Genomic DNA, 21,900 nt, shown 5'->3' with positions numbered 1-21,900 from the left:
ACTAATTGTAAAGTGGCAGTGGTGGCGGTGGGTAGGGGGAGGTGAAATAATGAGAAGAAAGACCATGTTCAGGTTGAGGAAGGAAAACATTCCGTTCCAATGTATTGTACCTTTTTATATCTTTGACATTAAATGAATGCCTTTAAACACACTGACATTTTGTTATATTACAAAATGAACGTGTAGCATTGAGCAATCAATACAGATAGACCATCTATAAAAAAGGCAAGGAATCATTTCACCAAACCCTACAAGAAGGATTGACAGTTTGAGGGACCAGAAAATGATAGACCATTGCAGTAACTTCCCAGCTGGTCTCCCCATTTCCAGTTCTATTAGCTACATCTTCTTAAAGCAGGTCTCAGACCTCATAAATCTCTGGCTTCAAAACCTTCCAGAGCTTCCTGTTACCTACCTACTGAAATGCAAACCTCTCATCCAAGGACAAAATGAAGTTCCTCCATAATGCATCCCCCATTCTCATTCCCATCCTTATTTCCCCCTTTGTGCCTGTGTACAGCAAAGGCTCAACCAAACTAGATTATATGTTGTTTCCTGCAAAGGCCCCAATAGTTTCCTTCCCCACTGCCTTTGTGAATCCCTATTTCCTCTACTTGCCAACTCATTAATTTCCTCAATTAAACATTTAATCACTAAATGTTTATTGTCACTATTTTAAGCACTGGGGGGGGGGAACAAAAGCAAAACCAAAAACAAAACAAAGATGGAAGTTACAATGATTGCCTGCCCTCCAGAAGCTTACAATCTAACAGAGGGCTCAAACACAAAGATACTTTTTAAATGATGTGATAATGCAGAGAGAGAGAGAGATACAGAGTCTGAAAAGAGCCCAGGGGAAAGATACTGAAGTGCCCCTAGGAAGGCTGGGAAGTCTCCTTGGAGGAGATAGGTGCTGAGAGTCTGCAGGGAGTTAGCTCACAGAAGAGGAGGGCAAACCAGGTTGCACAATGAAAAACAAGGCACAAAGGGAACTGACGACATGGTATATGCAAACTGCAAGCGGTTTGTTGTATTGGAAAATAAAGATTAAGACTACAAAGGCCAGGAAAAGTGCCCTCTCCTTCATGAAAGAACCCGTATCTTCTGGACAGAACCTCTTTATGAGTCACTTATTAATGTAGTTCAACATTCACTTTGAACTATATTTATCTGTGCACATCCATAAAATGTTAATGTCAGTTTTCTTTTAAATCCTCTGCAAGTTTTAGTGCAATACTTTTAACCACAGTAAGTGTTCAGTATGTGCTTCCTAAATGAAACAGAGTCATGCAAAATCAGGCAGAGGTTGCAGCAAATATACAAAGTACCACCATTTAAAGAGTGAATGAAAAATATTATCCTCAGGTTACTAGAAGAAGACACTTTTGCAAAACCAAGAAAATATCTCTGGTGAACCTATCACAGGATTTTCCGGTTGTCTCTCCACTGTAGGGTTAGATCATGGAGGAGATATATGGACCACTCTAATACTATTTGACAGTATCTGTATTCAAGTGTAATTCTAACAAATTGAGTAATTTCACAAAAATGAGGTCAAGGTCTTCACTAGTTTTTGTTTTTTTTTTTTTTTTTTGAGGAGGTGGGATAGTGCATAAGAACTTCTCAGTAGTCTTAATTGAAGTGCAAATGAAGATCCTTAAACTGCAATTTTATGGAAACATTAAAAAGTTATTGTGCCAGTAATTTGCATTATTGTAAGACTAACTTCAGATTTTGTGAGCAATATGAAAAAATTATGTAGGTCTAGTAAACAGCTCTAAGTCTTGGAATGTTTTTTGAAACAGTAGTTTGGAGGAAGATATTACTGGTTTAATGTTTTATTAAAATAGTTAGCCCTTGAGTTTGAAACTAAAAAGCAGTTTTAAAAGTTAAATTGAATTCTGTTGCGCATTTCTTAATAAACCAAACATTATAGAAACTTGTTTTTCTCTGTAAAGCATCTTGTCACCCTCATCTCCCTCATCTTCTCTACACTGTCTAACCTCATCTTTTCCTTTCTCTTTCCTCTCCTGTCACATAGGTAAAGCACATCTTTGTGTTTACCCTGGGTCAAATTATCCTTAGTCCAGTGCAGACAAACACATGGTCATCTGCAAAATCCCATTCAGTATCACCTTGCTTATTTACCTACCCTTCACTTTGATTGTTGTTGTTTATATGTGTAGTGAGAATACGAACAGGAAAAAGTAAAAGAATTTTCCCCTCTGAATTAGCTTGAGAGGAACACACACACACAAACACACACACACAAACACACACACTCCTGAAGGAAAAAAGGATACTTAGGTTTATTTTTCTTTTGATTTTCTTGAAAAGCCCAAGTCAGAATATACTGTGTATTAGAAATTCATTATATATATCCTCTCTACATTAAAAAAGTAAAAGAGATAAGCAATGTATGTAATGCAGTGGGAAAAAATTAGCACAGTTTTTCACTGAATTAACTGTTTCCTTGACTAGTCAAGCAGCTTTCTTTAAAGACAATTTCTTGTTTTCATGGCATCACAAGAAAAGTTTTGTAACATATGTTATAGAGGTAGGTATCAGTTACGACCAAAAACATTTCTTTTGAATAAAACTTTAAAAAATATAGATAGAATATAGCGACTATTAAAATGCTACTTAATCGTATTACAACCTTACAAATAGTTTCATTAAGACAACAAAAACTAAACGTTGTATTAATTTTGCAAAGAATGAATCTTTTTGAAAAACAAAGTTTCATATTCCTCTGCAAAATGTAATTGAAGAAAAACAAGCTTTATACATACCTAAAAAGAAAGAAAGAAAGAAAGCTAGAAATAGTGGGATGACAAACTCCACTGTGGATTTTATTAGTCGTGCAAATCCCATAATATTTTATTATATAAGCCTTTTTTTCCTGGGAGTATATGTAATTTTGGACACTTTGGAAACTCTGTGTAAATACAAGCAGTGCTCTTTTAAATAGATTCCCATTCTTTGTTTCCAAGTTAATTATGTTCATTTGTATGTTGAACAATGGATTTTATAATCTGTCTTTGAAATGAATGTATAAGAGAATTGAAAAAAGTACTACTTATCTATTAATAAACTTCTGGGAACCACACTTTTCCTGCCCCTTTTTAAAAGTAAGGCTTATTTTGTTGTAAATATTGAAAATGAATTTCTTTAAGTCGATCATCAAAATACATTGTTTTTTACTCAAGTGGTCGTTCCATTATTTCTATTTTATTCAGTATTTTGGTTTATATGAGGAACTGTAAATTCAGTACTAGGAATTTAGTGTTAAAGGTTGATGAGCTTTGAACTTTTTTTTTTTTAACAAACAAGGACAGAGCAGTTTTGCTTGAATTGCACAGAGGACTTCTCATCAGCATTCTCCACATGGGCAATAACTGAAATTATAAATTCTTCACAGTTGTTGTTGTTTAATTCATCTGTACTCAATCCAACAGTGACCCATAGATACTTTCCTACACTTATTCCTTTGTGGTGAAATCCAATGGGCAACTTCTCATAATATCATTTTCAAAGCTATCTTGTAAAATATAACTAAAGGGGTTTCAGTGTTCTCTGTTAGATCAGAATAAAGTTCTTCTGTTGTATTTTGAAGCCTGTTTTTTTTTTAAAAAAAAGCACAGAAAGGTCAAATCTATTCCAAATAGAGATTTCATTCCCTAGAAATATTTAGTAAGATTTTGAATCACCTTTTCTCGTCTTTTAAATTCTGTCATCTACTTAGATTTAACTAAAATCATTTTTCTTTCTCTTGTGTTAGCTAAATGCATCCATTCAATAGCTATCCGTAAGGTAAGGAAATCACAGAAGGAGAATGAAATTAATTTCGCAGTATATAGTTGGTATATTTTAAAAGCTGCATTTCATCATCTGGAGAGCTGTAATTTAGTCTATTAAATCTATAGCTGAGAAGCGGGGGGAAATGTGAATACCGTTCGTTATGAGGAGGGTCGGCCCTAAACAAGTATATTTTCAGTTCCAGCCTTCACAGATAACATTTCAGCTTGATGGGCTCCTGGTCCAATATTTAATTTGTCTCTTTCATTCTTAGCTTATTTGAAATATAGAGGACCGGATGTCCACCAGGCCAGAGTATAAACTTACCATTTATCTATTAAAGTCCTATTTAATGTAAACGAAGAGAAATTATTACCTCACTCACTCTCTTTCTCATTACAATTTCCAAAGAACTTTGCCGGGCACATTATCTCGTAGACATCATGATCAAATGTTATTGTTTTGCTTTATTATCTCAGTTGGATGGTTGGCTAGTCTAGAATGAAATAGGTTGAAGGCAATACTCGCAGCCTAGAAGTCTGAATGAGGTTCCCATTCAAATGATTCTGGTTGTTTGGGGGTGGGGCGGGGTGATTAGTAAACCAACTGAGCTTACACTGCATAGTAAGCGTCTGGATGCAGCACATTTACATCTAACAAGAGACCCCAGAAAACGTGTGCGTGTTTCTTAAACCTTATGTTCCGAACAAAAGGCTATCTCAGCAACAGACAATCAGCACTGCACCGCTCCCTGGGATGCAGCAACACACTCAACTGCACATTTCATTCTTCTTCAGCTCCCAGCGCCACAAAGCCCCTACTCTCTTCCCACTCCTGGGTCCCTAGATTGCTCCATAGAAGGGGGTTGGGAAAACAGAAGCCTAACGTCTGTGCCTGCGCACCAGCCGCCCGCACCAGGGGCCCCCGGGCGCTGCTTTCCCCTGCCCGAGCCGCCTGGGGGAGGTAGGGAGGGGAGCCAGAGAGCGGAAGAGTGGACCGCACACCTAGCCACTCCGGATTTTATTGATTCACAGGGCAGCGGGGGAGGGGAGCTGGGTTAATTCGGATTCCCCCCCCCCCCCGCCGGCCCCGAAGTTGCCTCCTCTTGGCAGATAAAGTCATTTTCTGGCTGGTGCTGGGGGCCCAGGGGAGAGTACGGGCGAGGTCCCGGCTCTCGGGGCCAGATCCGTCCTGTGCGCGAGTCTTGGGGGTGGGGAAGGCTGAACCGGCCGCAGCTGTCGAGAGGGCCTGGAGCGGGCGGGGAGGGGCGGCGTGCCGGAGAGCCCTTTAAGGTGGGTTAGGAGCGCCAGGGCCGGCCGGTCACGCGTGGGAAAGAAAGGCCCCTTCCCCCCCGAGGCGTCGCTCCCCTTTCCCCAGGTTGGGCCGCCTGAGAGTGCGGGCCGGCAGAGCTCCCGGTCCCCGCGCTTGTAATCATGACCTCGGGGCCCCCTCCGGGCCGCGTGAGCGCGTTGGCGAGGCTGGGCGGCCGCCGCGGCCCGGGCCGTGTAACATGACCCGAGCGGCCGGCCGGCCGGCGCGGCGCGGCCATTGAGCCCTCCCTGCCCATGAATCTCTGGCGCGTCTCTAGCTCGCTCGCCGCTCGCCTCCCGCCTCCTTTCTCCCCCTCCAGCTCCGCGGGCTCCGTGCGCCTCTCCCTCTCCCTCCCGGTCCTGCCGCTGCCCGTCTCTCTCCACTGCCCGCCTCTCGCCACTGCCTCCCGTCTTCTCTCCCTCACGGCAGCCTCCGTCTCTTTCTCCCTCTCTCCTTTGAAAACTGATCTTTGGCTCTTAGTGTGAAAGTGATTTGAATTTGGCTCGGCGGCGCTCTGCGCCTGCGCCCAGCCTCTGGCATGCTGGCTCCTTCCAAGCAGCTGTTTTGGGTTTGAAATTCCAACATGGCAGAGGCTGCAGTCCGTCTTCCCTTCAAAAACTTGGAATGATTTCAAATCATAGGCACCTTCACTTAACCCTAGCTTCCATTCATCAGCAAACACATCGGATCGATGCTACGCTAACCTATCGGGTTTTCGCTCCGCGCGTTCAGGTAAGAGGAGCTTCGTAGTTTTCCACCAGCTGTTTAAATTTGTTTTTGTTTTTGTTTGTTTAATTTTTAAAGAATATAAATAAATCCAAGACCGTAATGAAAAGAGATCTTCGAGTTGTGCCGTAAACATTAAATTTAATTTGCACTCGTTTCTATTCTGTACGCCAACCTGCTGTCTAATTTCTCTGTACAAAGTAGCCCCGAAACATTATAATGCATATTTTTGCTGCTTAATCATTGTAACAATAGTGTGGGATTAAGAGTTCGCGATTGCAAGAATCTCGTTTTCCGCTATATTGGGCTTATTTATTACTATCTTTTTTACTTCAAAGATAAAAAATAAGAAAGCGGAGCCATAGGGTGGGGCTAGACTTTCTTCGGGAACTAACTTCTAAGTAAATAAGAAGTGTAAATAAGAATCTTGCACACACAAAAAGTTGAGGTTAAATTACAATCTCGTGGCTGGAGGAACGTGAATATGTCAGAAGATCGGTTGCAGAAAAATGTAAGCACATCATCTTGGAGGGGGTACAGCGTGGTGGGCGTATTGTTGGCAAGGAACGGGAGAGAAAGATGTATAATTTAATGGTATATACAATCCACTGATCCTATTACCGTCCTCCCCGGAGCTCTTGTTAGTTTCAATGGGAGTGAGTGAAATTGACATGGACTTGCATTCCTGGTCATGTGCTTTTTTTCCTTTCTTTCTTCTCCTGTGATCTGAGATCCCCTTTTTGTTGATGTTGCTTTCCCCCTTAATTATATGCATGTAGGTTAAATGAATACCTGACGAAAGGGCCCACGTTTCAAGGCAGTGACATTTGATAGCTGAGAGGAAAAGTGGCTTTAATGAAAAGCAACCTTTGGAATTCCTGCTTGTGAGAAATCCAATTCAGCTTTTTGTGCTGCCAGCAAGAAATGATCAGTAGCACCAGTGTTTATGGTATGTCAGTTTTGGAATTTACTTCCTTTGCATCTAAATAGGAAAGACAAATTAAATAGCATGATAAAACCACTGAAGACTCTGCTTGGGAAGGAGCTGCTCATGATATATAATTCCTTTTAAAATATATATATGTATAATGTATATTTTAATCTGTCAAAATGCTTGTTTGCTTTTGCTATCGCTTGTTTGTATATTTCAGTTTTGATTAATAGATTGCTAGAGTCCACCTTTATCGGTTTTAGCTGTAATCCCAAAGTTGCATGTTACTAGTAATGCACTATATAACCGCTGAAGTCAAATGGTATGTAAATTAGTTAAACTCAGTGTGCAGTTTTTTTGGGGAGGGGGCTGGGTGGAGAGGGGAGAGGGCGGGAGTGCGGGGAAAGACTGCTTACTAATGAAAGTGTATGTATATATGTACACACAGAGAAGTGGATGAAATTTTTTTTTCTCAATCTATTAATGCAATTTGACTCTCTGCTCTCTCAATGATTGCACTTTGTGGAGTAATCACTTCTTCTGAGTGTGTTTTTTTTTTTGGGGGGGGGTGGGTGAGTGAAGGGATATCTTTTACATGAAAATAAAAAAATGTATTTTGATTGCTTAAAGTCCTGAATGCCTTTTAAGGAACAGTGGTAGGGTTTTGTTTTGTTTTTTTCCTTGCCATTCACTTGTCTGCCTGTCAGTGCTTTTTACTTTTAACCTGTGACAGAATTAAATAAGCAGGCACTGAAATTGACTTTGTTTGAAATCTCTCTTTCCTCTTTCTTTACCAAAAAAAAAAAAAAAAAAAAGAGGTCAGATAAATGGAGTGAGAGGGGGTTTTCAATAGCTGTTGTGACCGTGTGTACACTTTGTGATATTCAATTAAGACTAGGAGGAAGCAACAACAAAAAGATGTTAAAAAGTATTTTGCATAACCAAAGGATATGTGTCCACTTTAAAAAATTTTTTGTTTTTGTTTTTGTTACATATACCCCACCACCATGCATTCACCCTGAAAAGAGAGAAAGGAGGAAAGGGAGAATATGAAAGAAAGAAATAGCAGTGGGGATAGCTGCCAGGGGTCTGTAATGTGGCCGTGGTTACTGCTCTCTCATAACACAAATGTGAATACAAGGAAAGGGACTCTAAGAGCCGATGCGCGACAGACACTTCTGGTTGGACTCTGGTGACTGTTGAGCTAAACACACACCGCTCTTACATGATAGGAAGGATTTGATTGAATTTTGCATTTGGAACTTGTTGACTTTGAAGCGATCAATAAGAAGACTGTTTATTTTAGATGCACATAATTTGCCCTGAGAAATGTTTTAAGGAGGAGAGAGCACAGCTTTTTTCCCCCGGAGCTGTTGGAGCGAATGGGATTGCCAGATGGGCGATTTCCCTCTGTGATGTTAAAGCTGTAATATATATTCAGAGCAGATTGGGCTGCTGCCTGTGATGAGGAGGATATTACATTTATAAATTTTAAATCGGAGCTCGGACAATGTGCTGAGAACAGAAATTGGATGGTTTGACTGTTCACCGTATTGATACTTAAATGTGATTTCTGGGTAGTAGTAATAGTAATTATTGCAGTAATATGTAAAAAACACGTTGGGGTAGGCAATCATATAATTCACGACATTTAACAGCAGATTTAAGTGTATAAATTACCCCCCCAGTCTCTGCTTACTATTAAATAATAGTCACATAATTTATTTCCCTCTGTGTTTAAATGACCAGTTGTGCAAGTGATATTCATTCAGGAAGCTTGTTTTTATACACTAGAATTCTGCAGAGACAAAGTTTATATATAATCTATAAAGTAGACACTTGTGCATATGTATAGAGTGGCATAAGTGGCTCCTGTTTTGTAATTCTGTTACTCTGATTATTTTTAGATTTTGTTTGTCTCAAATGTGTGGCCTATAGGAACCAGAGCTACAAACCTAAAAGGCTGGAAAGTGGACAAGGGTTCACACTCTGGCAGCTCTGCTGTTGCAAATTAAAAGTGTGTTGTGGTCAGGAAATGAAAGCTACAATGTCTCTTTTGAACAAGTCGTTTATCAAGAGAAACATCTATCAGGGACTGCCTTGTCACATTGATCCTCTAAAAGTTAGGTCTGAGGTGGAAGCTGCTTTGATGTTTTTGATCCTAAATTTAATACAACGGGAAAAAAAAGCAAGGATATTTTGACCAGAATAGATTTTAAAAAATGTTTCCTGGGACCAACAAGATCTATTTATTAGTATTGTACTATGTGTGAAGTTTTTTGGACCTAACAGTTGAAAGGCTTAAGAGGAAGCCCCAGCCTTTATAAATTGACAGTTGTTCAAATACATATTTATAGTACATTCAGTTATGGCCGGATTCTTGGTTCACATGGACATTTTGAAAATGATTGTTTTAAAGGGAAAATTATTTTGAAACTGTTTTAGAACAATATACAGAGAATCAGAGTTTTCATTCACTCAGATTGTAGAGTGCCTCTCTTCTCTTCGTGTTGCCTTTTAGTCCTGTTTTTCTGTTTCGCATCTTCATTATATGTGTGACATAAGAGCTTTTAGTGGGGGAAGAAACATTTTTTCCTATGAAAACCATTTCCCAAAACATGCTTGCTCACATCATCTTTATTGTTTATTAACTGTGCGTGTGGATCATTATCAATATAAACTATAGGAACTCACAAGTCTTTCAGAATTTCAGCTTAAAAATTTAGGTAGGTAGCAGATTAAATATGCCATGTATTCTTAAATACTGAATATGTTGCATGCATTATTCGAATTTTAAATGGTATTATTAAGAAAATGACCAACTTAAAAAAATTTTTTTTTTCGTGAAAGCAGTTAAAAGCAGCTTGTTTCATTTTGGGAGGCAAAGCTAGGAGAGAGGTGTTCCTTCTTTGAAATAGAGTTTTTGGGTACTTGTCTTTTACTGCTGGTGGCTACTTGCTATTTCACATGGGTCTATCAACAACTAGGCTGATGGATCACAAAGAGTGTGGTGGGAGTTTTGGGAAGTATAATACTTGCTAATTAATCATGTCTGAAATGAAAGAATCATAGCAGGGTAATAAAGTCTCATTGTTGTTTTCCTGGAAGAGGGTAAGACTTCTGTTTGGAAGCTGTATGTGTGAGTTGACTTTCTTTTTTCTTCTCCTAAAAAGACAGTTTATAGGGTCACTTCAGAATTATTTCAGGAACCGTCTTTTTTGAAAATGGAATATTTTTCTTTTTCCTGACTGCACCAAATCAGTGAAATTCTTAAAAATGTCTCTGAGTGAAAACAGAGTTTTTTCCTCAGTTATATTAAAGACTCCTGCGGTTGAGTTTCCAGTACTTTTTTTTTTTTTTTTTTTTTACCATAAATAGAAAATCTTTCTATTGTTTTTATTCATGTCAGGCAGGAACTTTGGAGGCTGGTACTTCTGATAGGCATACAGGAGAGCAAAATTTTTGTTAATTACTTTTAGCTAGTACAAGAGTGTGACCAGAGGGGAGAAAGGGAGTAGTACTTCCAAGAATCTAGAGACCATCTGTATTATAACTTGACATTTCTAAGGTAGTTTAAAATATTAGCCACCTGAAAAAAAAACAGATGAGCAGTATCATTATAGGTAAATTCTTTTTTTCCTGAGTTTTGGCATGTCACCTTTTAGAATTTAATATTTTGCTTAGTTTACGCATGGGGACAGATCCTGAAAGTTTAAGTGTCTGCAACATTTTTCAGAATTTTCATCTCAAGGTGAAGTCGGCTATGCTAATAATTCCCTGTTTTGAGCTGTGAGTGTTTGGATGCCTTGAATGATTGCCTAATTAAGTAATCAGTTTTAATGGTCCAAAATCAGCAGAATTGCTAGGTGTATTTGAAACAATTGCAGGCTTTTATGTTTTGTACTTTCTAGTTTGTTCTTAGAACCTTGGTTTGATAGAAATGTTTGCTGTTTTGCTTTTGATATTCTTGAGTACAAATTTCATGTACCTCTTTTGTAAAGTACATTTATTTTTGTAGAGCTAATAATTTTAATTACCAGGAATTTAAATCGATTTATAAATTTTTGATTGGGAGAAATTGTTCTGCAGACATTTGTGTGAAATACTGACGTATGCTACTGATCGATAAGACGTGATTAATCAGCATATCTGCTTTTTAATCTTTGGTCACTGATAAACTAGAATAAACAAGTGGCGCAGAAAACAGTGCAGTTTTTTTCTTTCAATTAAAAAAATGCAATATAAATGTCTCTTTGGAGATATACAAGAGTTAATGTTTTAAAATCAATTGAACTTAGATATTCTTTTGGGGTACTACTTGGAAGACTTCAAGTCCAAAAATTATTCCACCTTTCACTTAACTCTTTCTCTTTCTGTCTCACCCACATAACAGATTATAGCTAATTTTTAAAAAAATCTATTAAAATGAAAGACTTTTTTTTTTTAAGACTGCAAATAAATGCCTGTTTAGCAAGTGCTTTTCATGGTTGAATTTTGTAATTTTCTTCCTTTTTTTTCCCCCTAAACTTGAACTTTTATCAGCTTTTTCATTTAACTTACGGTAGAAATTTCAAGCCTAGCTGCTTTGAAACATGATTGCTGATTACTGATCCTTTTGATATTTTTGATGTTATCATTTAAATGGCAGTTGTACTTGAGGGATGCTTACTGCAAGAAATGCAGATAGTGGAAATAAAAGGTAGGCAAGAATATGATAAAAATAAATCGTACTGATAAGTTGGAAGCAAATCAAAAGCAGGTGGGTATGCAAAGTTTCCTCAGGGCAGCAGCACAGCTGCCAGCTCAGGAGCTCTGCATCAGCACAGCACAGGAGTGCGCCGTACCTGTTGACGACAGTCTTAGTTAGGAGACTGAGGAGGCAGAAGAGATAGGTGATCAGAAACCGTCCAGACATGAGATATCGTATGGCAGTTTCTGTTAATAATATTTACATACGTTATGCAACAAATCTGCTTGTTGTCTTGTTACTTGAATATTGACACTGTGCTTAACATTGCATATGGTGGGCTGGGCTTTCAGAGTATATTAGAAGCAGTGAATTCAAAGGAGAATTTCAATGCAGAAGTATTTACGTTGAGTATATGTATAAATGGATATGTTTGCTTATATTTGAGCTACTATGACTTTCACAAAGCATTGACAGCATTACTGCTTGCAATCATTTTTGAAACTGATACATCTTGAAAGTAGAAATGCATGATTTATCACATGAAGGCCCAAGGTTAAACTTTTTTTACCCTGCAACCTGGCTTCAGTATTTATACGTTTAAGCTGGGAAATCTTTTTTAGAAAGTATTTTTTAAGTAAGATTGGAAAGTTTGCTTCTTGTTAGATTTTGTTCTTATTTTCATATGACTAAGTGATATATAACTTACAAAAAGCATTTTCTTACTATAGAAAACATAATGTAAAATACTTATAAAATTTATGTTTTCTTTTCCCCAACATCTTAACATTGAGAATACCTTTACCCACTTCCTTGCTTATGAGTTTTTATTTCGGCTGGTAATTTATACATTTATTCCATTCCACTTGTGGATATATTGCAGGCAAGAGAACAGAAACTGAATTTTACTTTACTCATCAAAAAAAACCAAAAACACACACCTCCCCCTCATCTAATGTTTGCCTTATGTCAATTGGATGCTTTTTAAGCAACTGACAGTTGATTAAATGCCATATACTTGTGACAGTAAACTCATCTGAGAATGAGTGACCTCTACTTTCATGCTTTGGTTTTAGGAAATATTATTCATGGAAACAGTAACATTCAAAATAATAATTTTAAAGTAGTATAATGTACAACCATGGGTTTCTAGATGTTGCTGTAAACTTTTTACAATTCTTCTGATTTACGATCCTTACCGTCAGCACACATTGTCACCTTCACCTAGGGCTGGCTACATAATTTCTGGGCTTGGTGCAAAATTAAAATGTGGGGCACCTTGTTCAAAAATTATTAAGAGTTCAAGACAGCAAGAGCAGAAGATTAAACCAAGTGCAGGGCCCTTCTCTGTGGGAGACCTATGGGCCTGTCCAGGTCACAGGGCAATGAAGCAGGCCCTGCCTTCATTACCCACAAACCTTGTGGAAGTCACTGGGTTTCCTACGTGGAGACTGACCAGTCCACAGTGATTCCACGTGCCTCTGCCTAAAGAGATGCTAGTGGTTGTTGAGTAAGAGCCTCAGTGAGAAAATTGGACCATTAGGTATCTTCTGCTCTTTCTATATGTGAACTGGTGACTGAAATCTTTGCCTTTATCTTACGTTGCCTTTTGCCTAATGTGCTCCCATATATCACCTGAATTTTTGTGCAGATATTCTTAAAAGCAACTCTGTTTTGTAATTGTTTGCAGGCAGGTACATACTTAAATATGTGTTCCCCAGGCACAGAACGATTAGGGTGGGAGGATTTTAGTAAGATTTGAAATAGGAGCCTGAGAGTTTCTCTGTTGCTTGGTACCGCTATGCCACCTAAGTTTCAAGCACAAGTGAAATAAGTATTTTTAATGTAGAATCTTAAGTTATCTAAAAATATAGAAAATTCTGACCATTGAGAAATAAAAGCACAACTCATTGAGTCAGGGAAGATGGGCAAACACAAAAATAATTACCTTGTTATAGTAGCAGCGGTATTGATATTTTGACATTAGGAAGTGGTATTGTAGCTGTATAAACATGTGGTGACAGCTGTGTTAAAGATGGAAAGTAACTCTTGCAGTAACATTAACTTTGCAGGATGTTATATTCAAACGGTGAACTTCGTTTCTGAACTTACACCAGAACAATCCCCTTTCCCCTGAAAAATGTAGTCACCATCTGTGACTCCTTTCCACCTTGGTTTGAACAGCCTACTTGATGGGTGGATAAAACGTTTACATTGTTGCTTCCCGAGATACTTCTCAATGAGATCAAGCTTCGTATTGAGATCCCTAAAACTAAATTTTGAAGTCCAGCGGCTTTTTCAGATACGATGGAATGTCCAGCAAGTAATGGATCTGAGTGTACTTGAAGTTGCACCATTTATTTTCAAAAGATATTTCCCACATCAGATGACTCTGCCAGGAAGAACAATATCAAAGAGCTCAGAAAAGTAACTATTCTTTTATGTAATCCAAGACTGATGGAGGGGAGGGAGCTTTAAAGATATTTCTGAAGAAAGAGAAAAACCTAACTTATTTTGAATGCCTCGTTAGTCTTGGTGGAGAGAAATCCTATATATGAGACCTAAGAAGAAAAATCTTTGCCCTGTGTAATAACAAGGCATTGCTCTCTCCGTTGACATGTACTTTAATGAAAGGATTGGAAATAACTATTACAACAGTGTCCTATTTAATTATAAATTCACCCCACAGTTTAGAAACCCTTTGCATTAAAGACACTGTAAATTTGAATTTTTTTAAGAGGTAGTTAGCCACAATGCATATGTGTAAATATTCTATGTTGTATAACCTATCTACAAATTCTAGTAGTATAATTTAATTTGGGAACCGTCGTTTCCCACCTTACTCCTATCCTTTAGTATGTTGTGTTTTCATATTAGTTGTTCAGCTTTAAAAAAGATTAAACTAGGAATCTGGGTAAATACGTGGCAATATTAGTGCATCCTTGTGTCCCAAAGAACTGTTTATTTCCCTTTTATTCACTTCTTCTCCCTTTCCATTTCAAATTGAAGTTAAGATTATAAACTCTTTCTCTTAGATCATATACCTGAATGATGCTAAATTATAAATCTTAATTAGGTATGATTCACTGATTTTAATCTTACAAGATAATTATTCTGAGTAGGATAAAAGATTCCTTTAAGATTGAAGGCATTTTCATTACAATACCCATTTAAGATCAAACAAATACCATAAAATAAACAGAGTCCTATTAGTCTTTTAAGCTTAACAGTTAATACTTTTGGATTTAAATATGTGAAGAAATAAGGATATGAATAGGACAGTCTTACTGTTTGCACACTTTAAGTGCTTGTGATAAATTTTACTGCCAGGAATTACATGGATCTAAAAGAGTCTTTTAAGTAAAAATTACAGTTTTGATTATCTAAATGGAAGATGCTCTTGTGCACGTGCACAGATACATTTCTTTGTGAAGGTATTGATGTCAGGGACGCTTTTGGTATTTCTTCATGAGTAATTAGGTTAACAGGGTTAGTTAGAAAATGTGTCCTTTCCTGGAAAATGAAAAATTACATTCAAGCAGAAGTAAAAGAGTAGAACATAATCATGACTTTAAGTACTTAAAAAGATACTTTATGAGTCATTTTTAAAGAATAATACTCAATATGTAACTTGTTAAGAATAATAGCCATTTTTACTTTTTAAAGCACATCTGTATTAAAAGTGGCTTTCCTTTCATGAGTCACAAATCTGGAGTCAATTTTCGACCCCACTTACAAAAAATATGGGTCTAATCGCCACCCCCTCTTACCATGGTGTTCCACTCCAATCGTGTTGGTATGAAGTTCTTTAAAGAGAGATCTTCGCTTGCATTATTCAGAAAATTAAGCAACATTTTTGAGGGGAATACTGATATGACCGAAATGTAGACACTGGGACCCTGCCTGGCCTGAGTCCTTGTCTGACAAACGAGAAGGACCTTTATAAGCCTACAGCACTTGTTCTTTCTATGGGAAGATTTTAAATGTACTAAGAATTGAACAGCACTTGTTCCTTCTATGGGAAGATTTTAAATGTACTAAGAATATGTGTTCCCTAATTGGAAAAATATGTTTTATGTAATTCTAAGAGTACCAATCAACTAATCAACTAATTTACTTATGGATGGTAAGATAGTAGGACTAAATAATCTTATTCAGAAATAGGTGTTTAGACTGAGTAGTAGTATCTTTCTAGAAAGAGAAAAAATCTGTACCTATGCAAAATCCTTTTTGGGATTTTTTGTTTTCTTTTCTTTCTTTCTTTCTTTTTTTTTTTTTTAGTGGGTGAAATCTCTATCAATAATGTTTAAGCTGTAAAAGTATTAGGAAAAAATCAAATATTGGAAGTTCTTTATTATGCTATGTTCTTTTAATAAGTCCTCAATGAGTGCATACAATGCACTAATACTTGTTTTGTTTGTTTTTTGATTTGTGTCTTGTTTTATTTTGTTGTGGCATCAAATAAAAAGACCTCACGGGAAACTATTTTGTATTGTTTATTTTTAAAAATACTCAGAATAGTACAACCCGTGGTATAGGTTTGTTTATAATGATGAGCAAAAATCCCCAATTTTACCCCAATATAATTCCGTTTCCTTGAAATCTATGCTACTATATCAAAATGCCACTACTACTAAGTTACAATCTAGGAGGTGTTGCTGGTGTATAATTGTAATGCACATGTGTACCTAAATACATATTTTTAAAATATTTATCTATAAATTCTAATAGCCAACTTTACAGGTGTCCTTGTGCTTGGGGCCAGTGGGGGAATGGTTTTCTATCTGTTTTGCTGTTTGCAAACTCACCAGAAACCTTGCTGTCTCATCCATCTTCTTGCTCCTGGAATTCATTCTTACCCATACCTGTGTACTGTTTTGAGGGGCTGAGATTTTTTTCTCTCTCTTTTTTTTTTTCTTTCTAGTATTTATCTGTAGGGCTGTTTATTACTTGATCAGCTGGAAAATCAAATTTCACTTGAGCCACTGGAATATGATATTTAGATCATGAGGAGGTAGCTTGAATTAATTAAGAGGTTATTGGGCTGTGTACCAGGAGGAAAGTGTAGCAGCGTTTTTTGGCATGGACAGAGGGTGAAAGACTACTTGTAGGAATGAGGAAAGAGCTAAAGGCAAAAAAAAATTAGGGATGTTGTTAAGGAAACTAAGGGTAAGGGCTGTTTTCGTGTAACTGTTGCTAAAAATGAGGTTGGCAATTTAAAAAAATCAGATCCTAATATAATTATGTGAGAAAACCTCATTTGTTAGGAATTAGTGACTAGTGCTTATTAATTAGCACACAGCACTATCTAAACAAATTATATTCTTCTTTTTTAAAATGGAAAGTTCTATACCAAATCTTGGATGTATGGGATTTGTGATAACCCAAATTAAAAGAACTATACCCCCTTTTCTTCCTTATAATTTGAAAAAAGTGTAAAAAGTATACATGCCTTTAAAGATTATTCATATTACTCTTAGACTCTTTCTTCTCCCTCACATACTCAATTTGGTTATGTCTCAAATGAAGTTATGGAAGAACATCTACTGAGGATTAGGATATATCTTTATTAAGACTTCTTTTTGGGAAATAATGAATTTATTGCCATTATAGAAGTCAAATCATTAAAGTAGACAGATATATGATTTAATTTGATTTGAGCATAGTTTGATGATAAATTCTGTATCTACCCTGCAAATGCTAGCTGTACGTTAATGACCAAAACCAAACCAAACCAAACAAAATTTGTCAAAGCCCCACCTCAGACCAGTTAGATGGAAGTTTTGGGGGATGACCAATTTTTTTTTTCTTTTTCTACCCCAGTGATTCTAACGTAAAGTTAGGATCGAGAATCACTTCGCTGAACCAAAAATTTATACATTTCATGAGCTCTTACATTTTTTGCTTTAAGTTTTAATTTTAAAAACTTCATTCTTCCTGGTTTGAAGTCACAAAAATAGAGACATCTATTTAGAATTGAATGTACTCATGATATGTACTAGAGATAGTTCACTATCTGGCTAACGTTCAACAACAATCTATGAAGAATTTTAGGAACATTGCCACCATGCTGGTAAGAGTACCTCAGGAAATTGACAATGGTGACAGCAGCAGACGCCAACAGTCTATCATATTTGTGACCTTAAGTAAGTCCTTCAGCCTCTTTGAACCTCAAAGGAGGGTTCATCCAATGACTCTTAAGATTTTTTTTCCAGTTCTATATAATTCATGATTGCTTGGTCATCGACTAGTGAGCTTGAGTCACTTGGACCCTTGCTGGTGGCCAATGGCTGAGTGATTTTTTGTTTCTCTTTAAGAAACTCCAGAAATTGTCTCGAAAATAATGAAGGGAGCTCAAGGACCATTTATCACTTTGTTAAGCCCTTCAGGAGGGATGGTAACCATTCATTAAATATGCTTACTAATTGGTTACAAGCAAATGTGTCAGCAATTCTAATACCTTGAGAGTTGATGAGTATTAGTTAGCCAGTGCTTTCTCCCTGTAAGAGATATAAATAGACTGACAAGCAGATTAACTTAAGCAGTAATGGATTTAGGGACTTCAGATCTCTTTTAAAATATGTCAAAATTATAGATCAGTATGAAAGTTGGATGTTTATCAAACTGGAAGCAACTCCATCTTTTTTTTATTTTATCCCTAACTAATCTTTGTTCGTCTTCTTTTTACCGCCTGGAATGCTCTTCTCCTCCACCTGTCGAAAACCTACCAGGACTTTGACATCTAGCTCAAATGTTGCATCATCTATGAAAACTTCCTGAGCCACCCTAATGAGGATCCATTTCAACGTCTGCTTGATATTCCTTAATCACTTAAAACATCTCCTTTCAATCATTTGCCATCATTTTTCTTCCTCTATAGATTGCTGGGCATTTGTGTTGCTCGTTTATGAAATTGTAAACTCCTGAGAGCAGACTACATCTGATTCATTTTTTATTTTTAATCTCCTCAACATGTGTATACAGAGCAGGACCTATAATAGGTGTTCAATAAATGTTTGGTGAAATGAATCGATAGAAATGTAGGAGACTGTCACTTGGTTCATCTTTTATTAATCTTACTTAAAAAAACTGGAAGGTGCTTTTAAAAGTATTTAAAGAACAGATATATTAAAATTGTGTATTTCGTTAAAAAATGAAATTTCTGGGTTTCCCTGGTAGCGCAGTGGTTGAGAGTCCGCCTGCCGATGCAGGGGACACGGGTTCGTGTCCCGGTCCGGGAGGATCCCACATGCCGTGGAGCGGCTGGGCCCGTGAGCCATGGCCGCTGAGCCTGCGCGTCCGGAGCCTGTGCTCCGCAACGGGAGAGGCCACAACAGTGAGAGGCCCGCTACCGCAAAAAAAAAAAAAAAAAAAAAAAAGGAAATTTCTGTATTCTTTAATTACTAAAGGAAGACTTTACAATCTTCTTTCATTTCTGAAAGAATAGTTATATAATTATATACCTAAGAAAGGGCTTACAGTCATTCTATTTTCTCCTATATCTCTGGGTAGGAGAGCATTTAAACTATTTTATAAAAACAGAACATTATAATGATATCTTTAACAAAACTCTGTAACCTATTTTGATTACAGGCAGTAACACATGGCTTCAAATCACTATGTTTTACATATTTAAATATTTTTTCCTTTTGTTTTTGCAGTTACAAAAATTCGAGGGTATAGAATCATAAAACATTAGATGTGGAGACTTCCAAATCAACTTCTTGACAACATAGGGTTGATTGACACTTGGTTATTCAGCCTTTGGTTGAACATGGGAAATCAGCATATCCAAAGGCATTTCTTTGTATTTTGTCCTTTCTCTGATAAACAGGCAGTGTGCAAATATGTGCCTGGTGGTACTCAAAACATTTCCTTGGGAACATGATGGTACTTAGGGTGATAAGAAGTAAGATAGATGCAAACTAGCTGATCTACAGTTGATATGATAACTTTCATTGACTCTGTAGTTTGTTAATGTCTTTGGTTAACACTTTAATTGACATACTTTTGTTTCGTATTTAATGTCTGACACTATTCATTTATTTTGTACTGAGTACTGGGCAGTAAACAATTTAGTTGGGGTTACACCCAGTGACCCCGTCTTCTAGTGGTTCAAATGCATCACCCGCTCAGTTTGTGTGTTTGTGGAAGGGTCAGTTTCTTTCTTAAACCTGTCACTAATGTTACAGCATATAGCATTACAAAATTTTCTAAGGGAAATTTAGTTTGAGCAAATGTTGAAATTGTAATGTGTTAGTGAACAATATTTTACAAAGTTTCTATTTTATATTTGTGTATTTGAACCTAAAGATAGATGTACTAGAGAAAAGCACTTGTTCACATTGCTTCATGAAAGAACTCAGAAAAAACAAAGGCTCTATTGTCATTCTTCTAAAAACACAATTTTACTAAGGAAACCTATAACCTTTACTGAAAGCTCACTGGTTTTCTTCCAATTTGGTCTCTTCACATCTGAAAAGTTCTAGATGCTATCTTACTATTTCATATTGAAATCTAGGTTGATCTCATATACTCCATGTAGAAGAAAATATCTGCAATGCTGATTGTTGAACCTGAATTATTACAAAGATACACTGTTAAGTGAGCCACAGTGGACAAATGTTGTTTGGTCAGTTGCATGAAAACACTGCATCTTCAGCAAAGAGCTTCAGTACTAAAGAACTATAGTACATTAGAGGTAGAATAATAAAGATTGTGAAGCAATAGGTTAAAAGTAGCAAGAGCATTTTTGCAGTTTGACTGCAACAATCTATTTAGTTCCTTTGTTAAATTAGCTTTTCTGGTTTTCTAGAAACCAGTACTCTTCAAGCAAGTTAAAATTGCTTAACTATAAGTTGAAATCCATGAGATTGAGAGTAACGACTATGAATTGTAAAGCCATTATAATGGTGGCTTGCCAACAACCAAACTAAATCAAGGGAGGATTTAAAAGACATAGGTTTAAAATTCTACCTGATTATAATCAGGAAGTTGGGGGGGGTTAAAGTAAATAAATAAAAATATCCACGCAGATTCCTCACACCTAAAATATCAGCCATTTTTCCTTTAGTTCTCTCGTAGAAAAAGATAGGGTGATTCCCCAGAGAGGGTAGTAATGTAAGTTGGTGGTCACTAAAGATGAGCCATGGTTAAAAGTCAGTGGTCAATAGTTTATTTTATTGCTGTTCTTTTTTTTCTCTTGCCTTCATAAGCATAGCTGACAGCTGTCAGTCACTGAATTTTTTGTTAGGTCTAGACATGGCAATTCTTGAAGAATATGAAGCTATAATTGTCCTCTTGGATTAAAATCCGAAATAAAACAAAATTATTTCAAGTGAATACAGCTGTGTGTGTGTATGTGTGTGTGTGTGTGTGTGTGTGTGTGTGTGTATGCATTCAGAAGAGAAACCTATGAAGCAGCTGACAGCGTCGATAGCTCTTTCATTCTGAATGGGCCAGTTAGCAGCTCCATACAGACACCATCTAAGTGAGCCAATTTAAATCTCTCCAAATTCTTAACTAAGTGGCCCAGGTCTATCTGGAAGTGGTACTTATTTGTCCCTTAGGTGATAGATTTGGCATGATATTCAGTTGAAGACTCAGTAAACAAGATTTATGAGGAATTAGTTAAAATTGAAATTGAAAATGGATACTGAGGTATAGTTCACCCTAAAATGTCTTGGATATATTTGTCAGATGTGCATGAAGAGGATTTTTAAAATGGATTCTTTGGATTAGAATAAAAACTAATCACAAATTAAGCCACTTAAAATTTGCTTGCCTGATATGATTGTTTTCTTTGACTGACCACGCCTTCTTTTAGCACTCCCACCTTTGTCCAGGGTTCAGTTTCGTGTCATGCACATGTCCTTGAAGAAATGCAACATCTTTCACAAGATTTTGTACGAGTGAAATCAGATACCAGTTTTTATTGCAGAACCGAGGCTACAAATGTTTCTCTTTAAAGACATTTTTAATAGAAACAGTAAGGTATAAATCATTTAAGCAATTACCTGGACATTGTGGAAATGGGGCTTGGCTTGTTCTGTAGCCCCAGATGTTTCCAGATTCTAGTAATAACCCAGCCCAGATATTTACAGCTTAATTTTCTGTGCATGTGCACTTGTCCACAAATGGCTCCTATTTCCCATGTTTCTGTTGGACAACTGGGCCACTTAGAGGTAAGGAAGGTGATCTCAGCGTGGGTGATGACAAACATTAATGGTTATAATAAGTTGCTTCTAGAAACTTTGATCACTTAAAAAATAGGCTAATTCTTAGAGGATTTTATACTAAGAAATAAATTATTAAATGGCATTTTCCTTTATGGATGAGGGTGGGGGAAATAACGTCTGCCCATCCCTCCAAATTATATTTAGCCTCGATCTACTATGTGATAAAAGTAATTTTTTTAAAATGTGTCTTCTGGCACTGGTTGGGTTAT

General features: G+C 36.9%; 1 protein-coding gene across 2 annotated transcripts in view; it reads left to right on the top strand.

Annotated features, from left to right (window-relative positions):
* The first annotated feature begins 5,146 nt into the window (after positions 1-5,146).
* The window catches only part of FIGN (fidgetin, microtubule severing factor), a 121,280-nt gene continuing 104,526 nt past the window's right edge, over positions 5,147-21,900 (top strand). The window contains exons 1-2 of one of the 2 annotated variants that reach the window (XM_082629888.1): positions 5,147-5,841; positions 6,615-6,784. In XM_082629888.1, coding sequence (XP_082486014.1) covers positions 6,760-6,784 — 25 coding nt within the window. In that variant the 5' untranslated portion in view covers positions 5,147-5,841; positions 6,615-6,759. The remainder of the gene's footprint in view (positions 5,842-6,614; positions 6,785-21,900) is intronic. The other variant, XM_082629889.1, reaches the window with a different exon arrangement.

The sequence above is a fragment of the Mesoplodon mirus genome (genome assembly GCF_964341445.2).
Source record: "Mesoplodon mirus genome assembly, chromosome: 8".
Classification (NCBI taxonomy): Eukaryota; Metazoa; Chordata; class Mammalia; order Artiodactyla; family Ziphiidae; genus Mesoplodon; species Mesoplodon mirus.
This window is presented reverse-complemented; position numbering and strand designations above follow the sequence as displayed.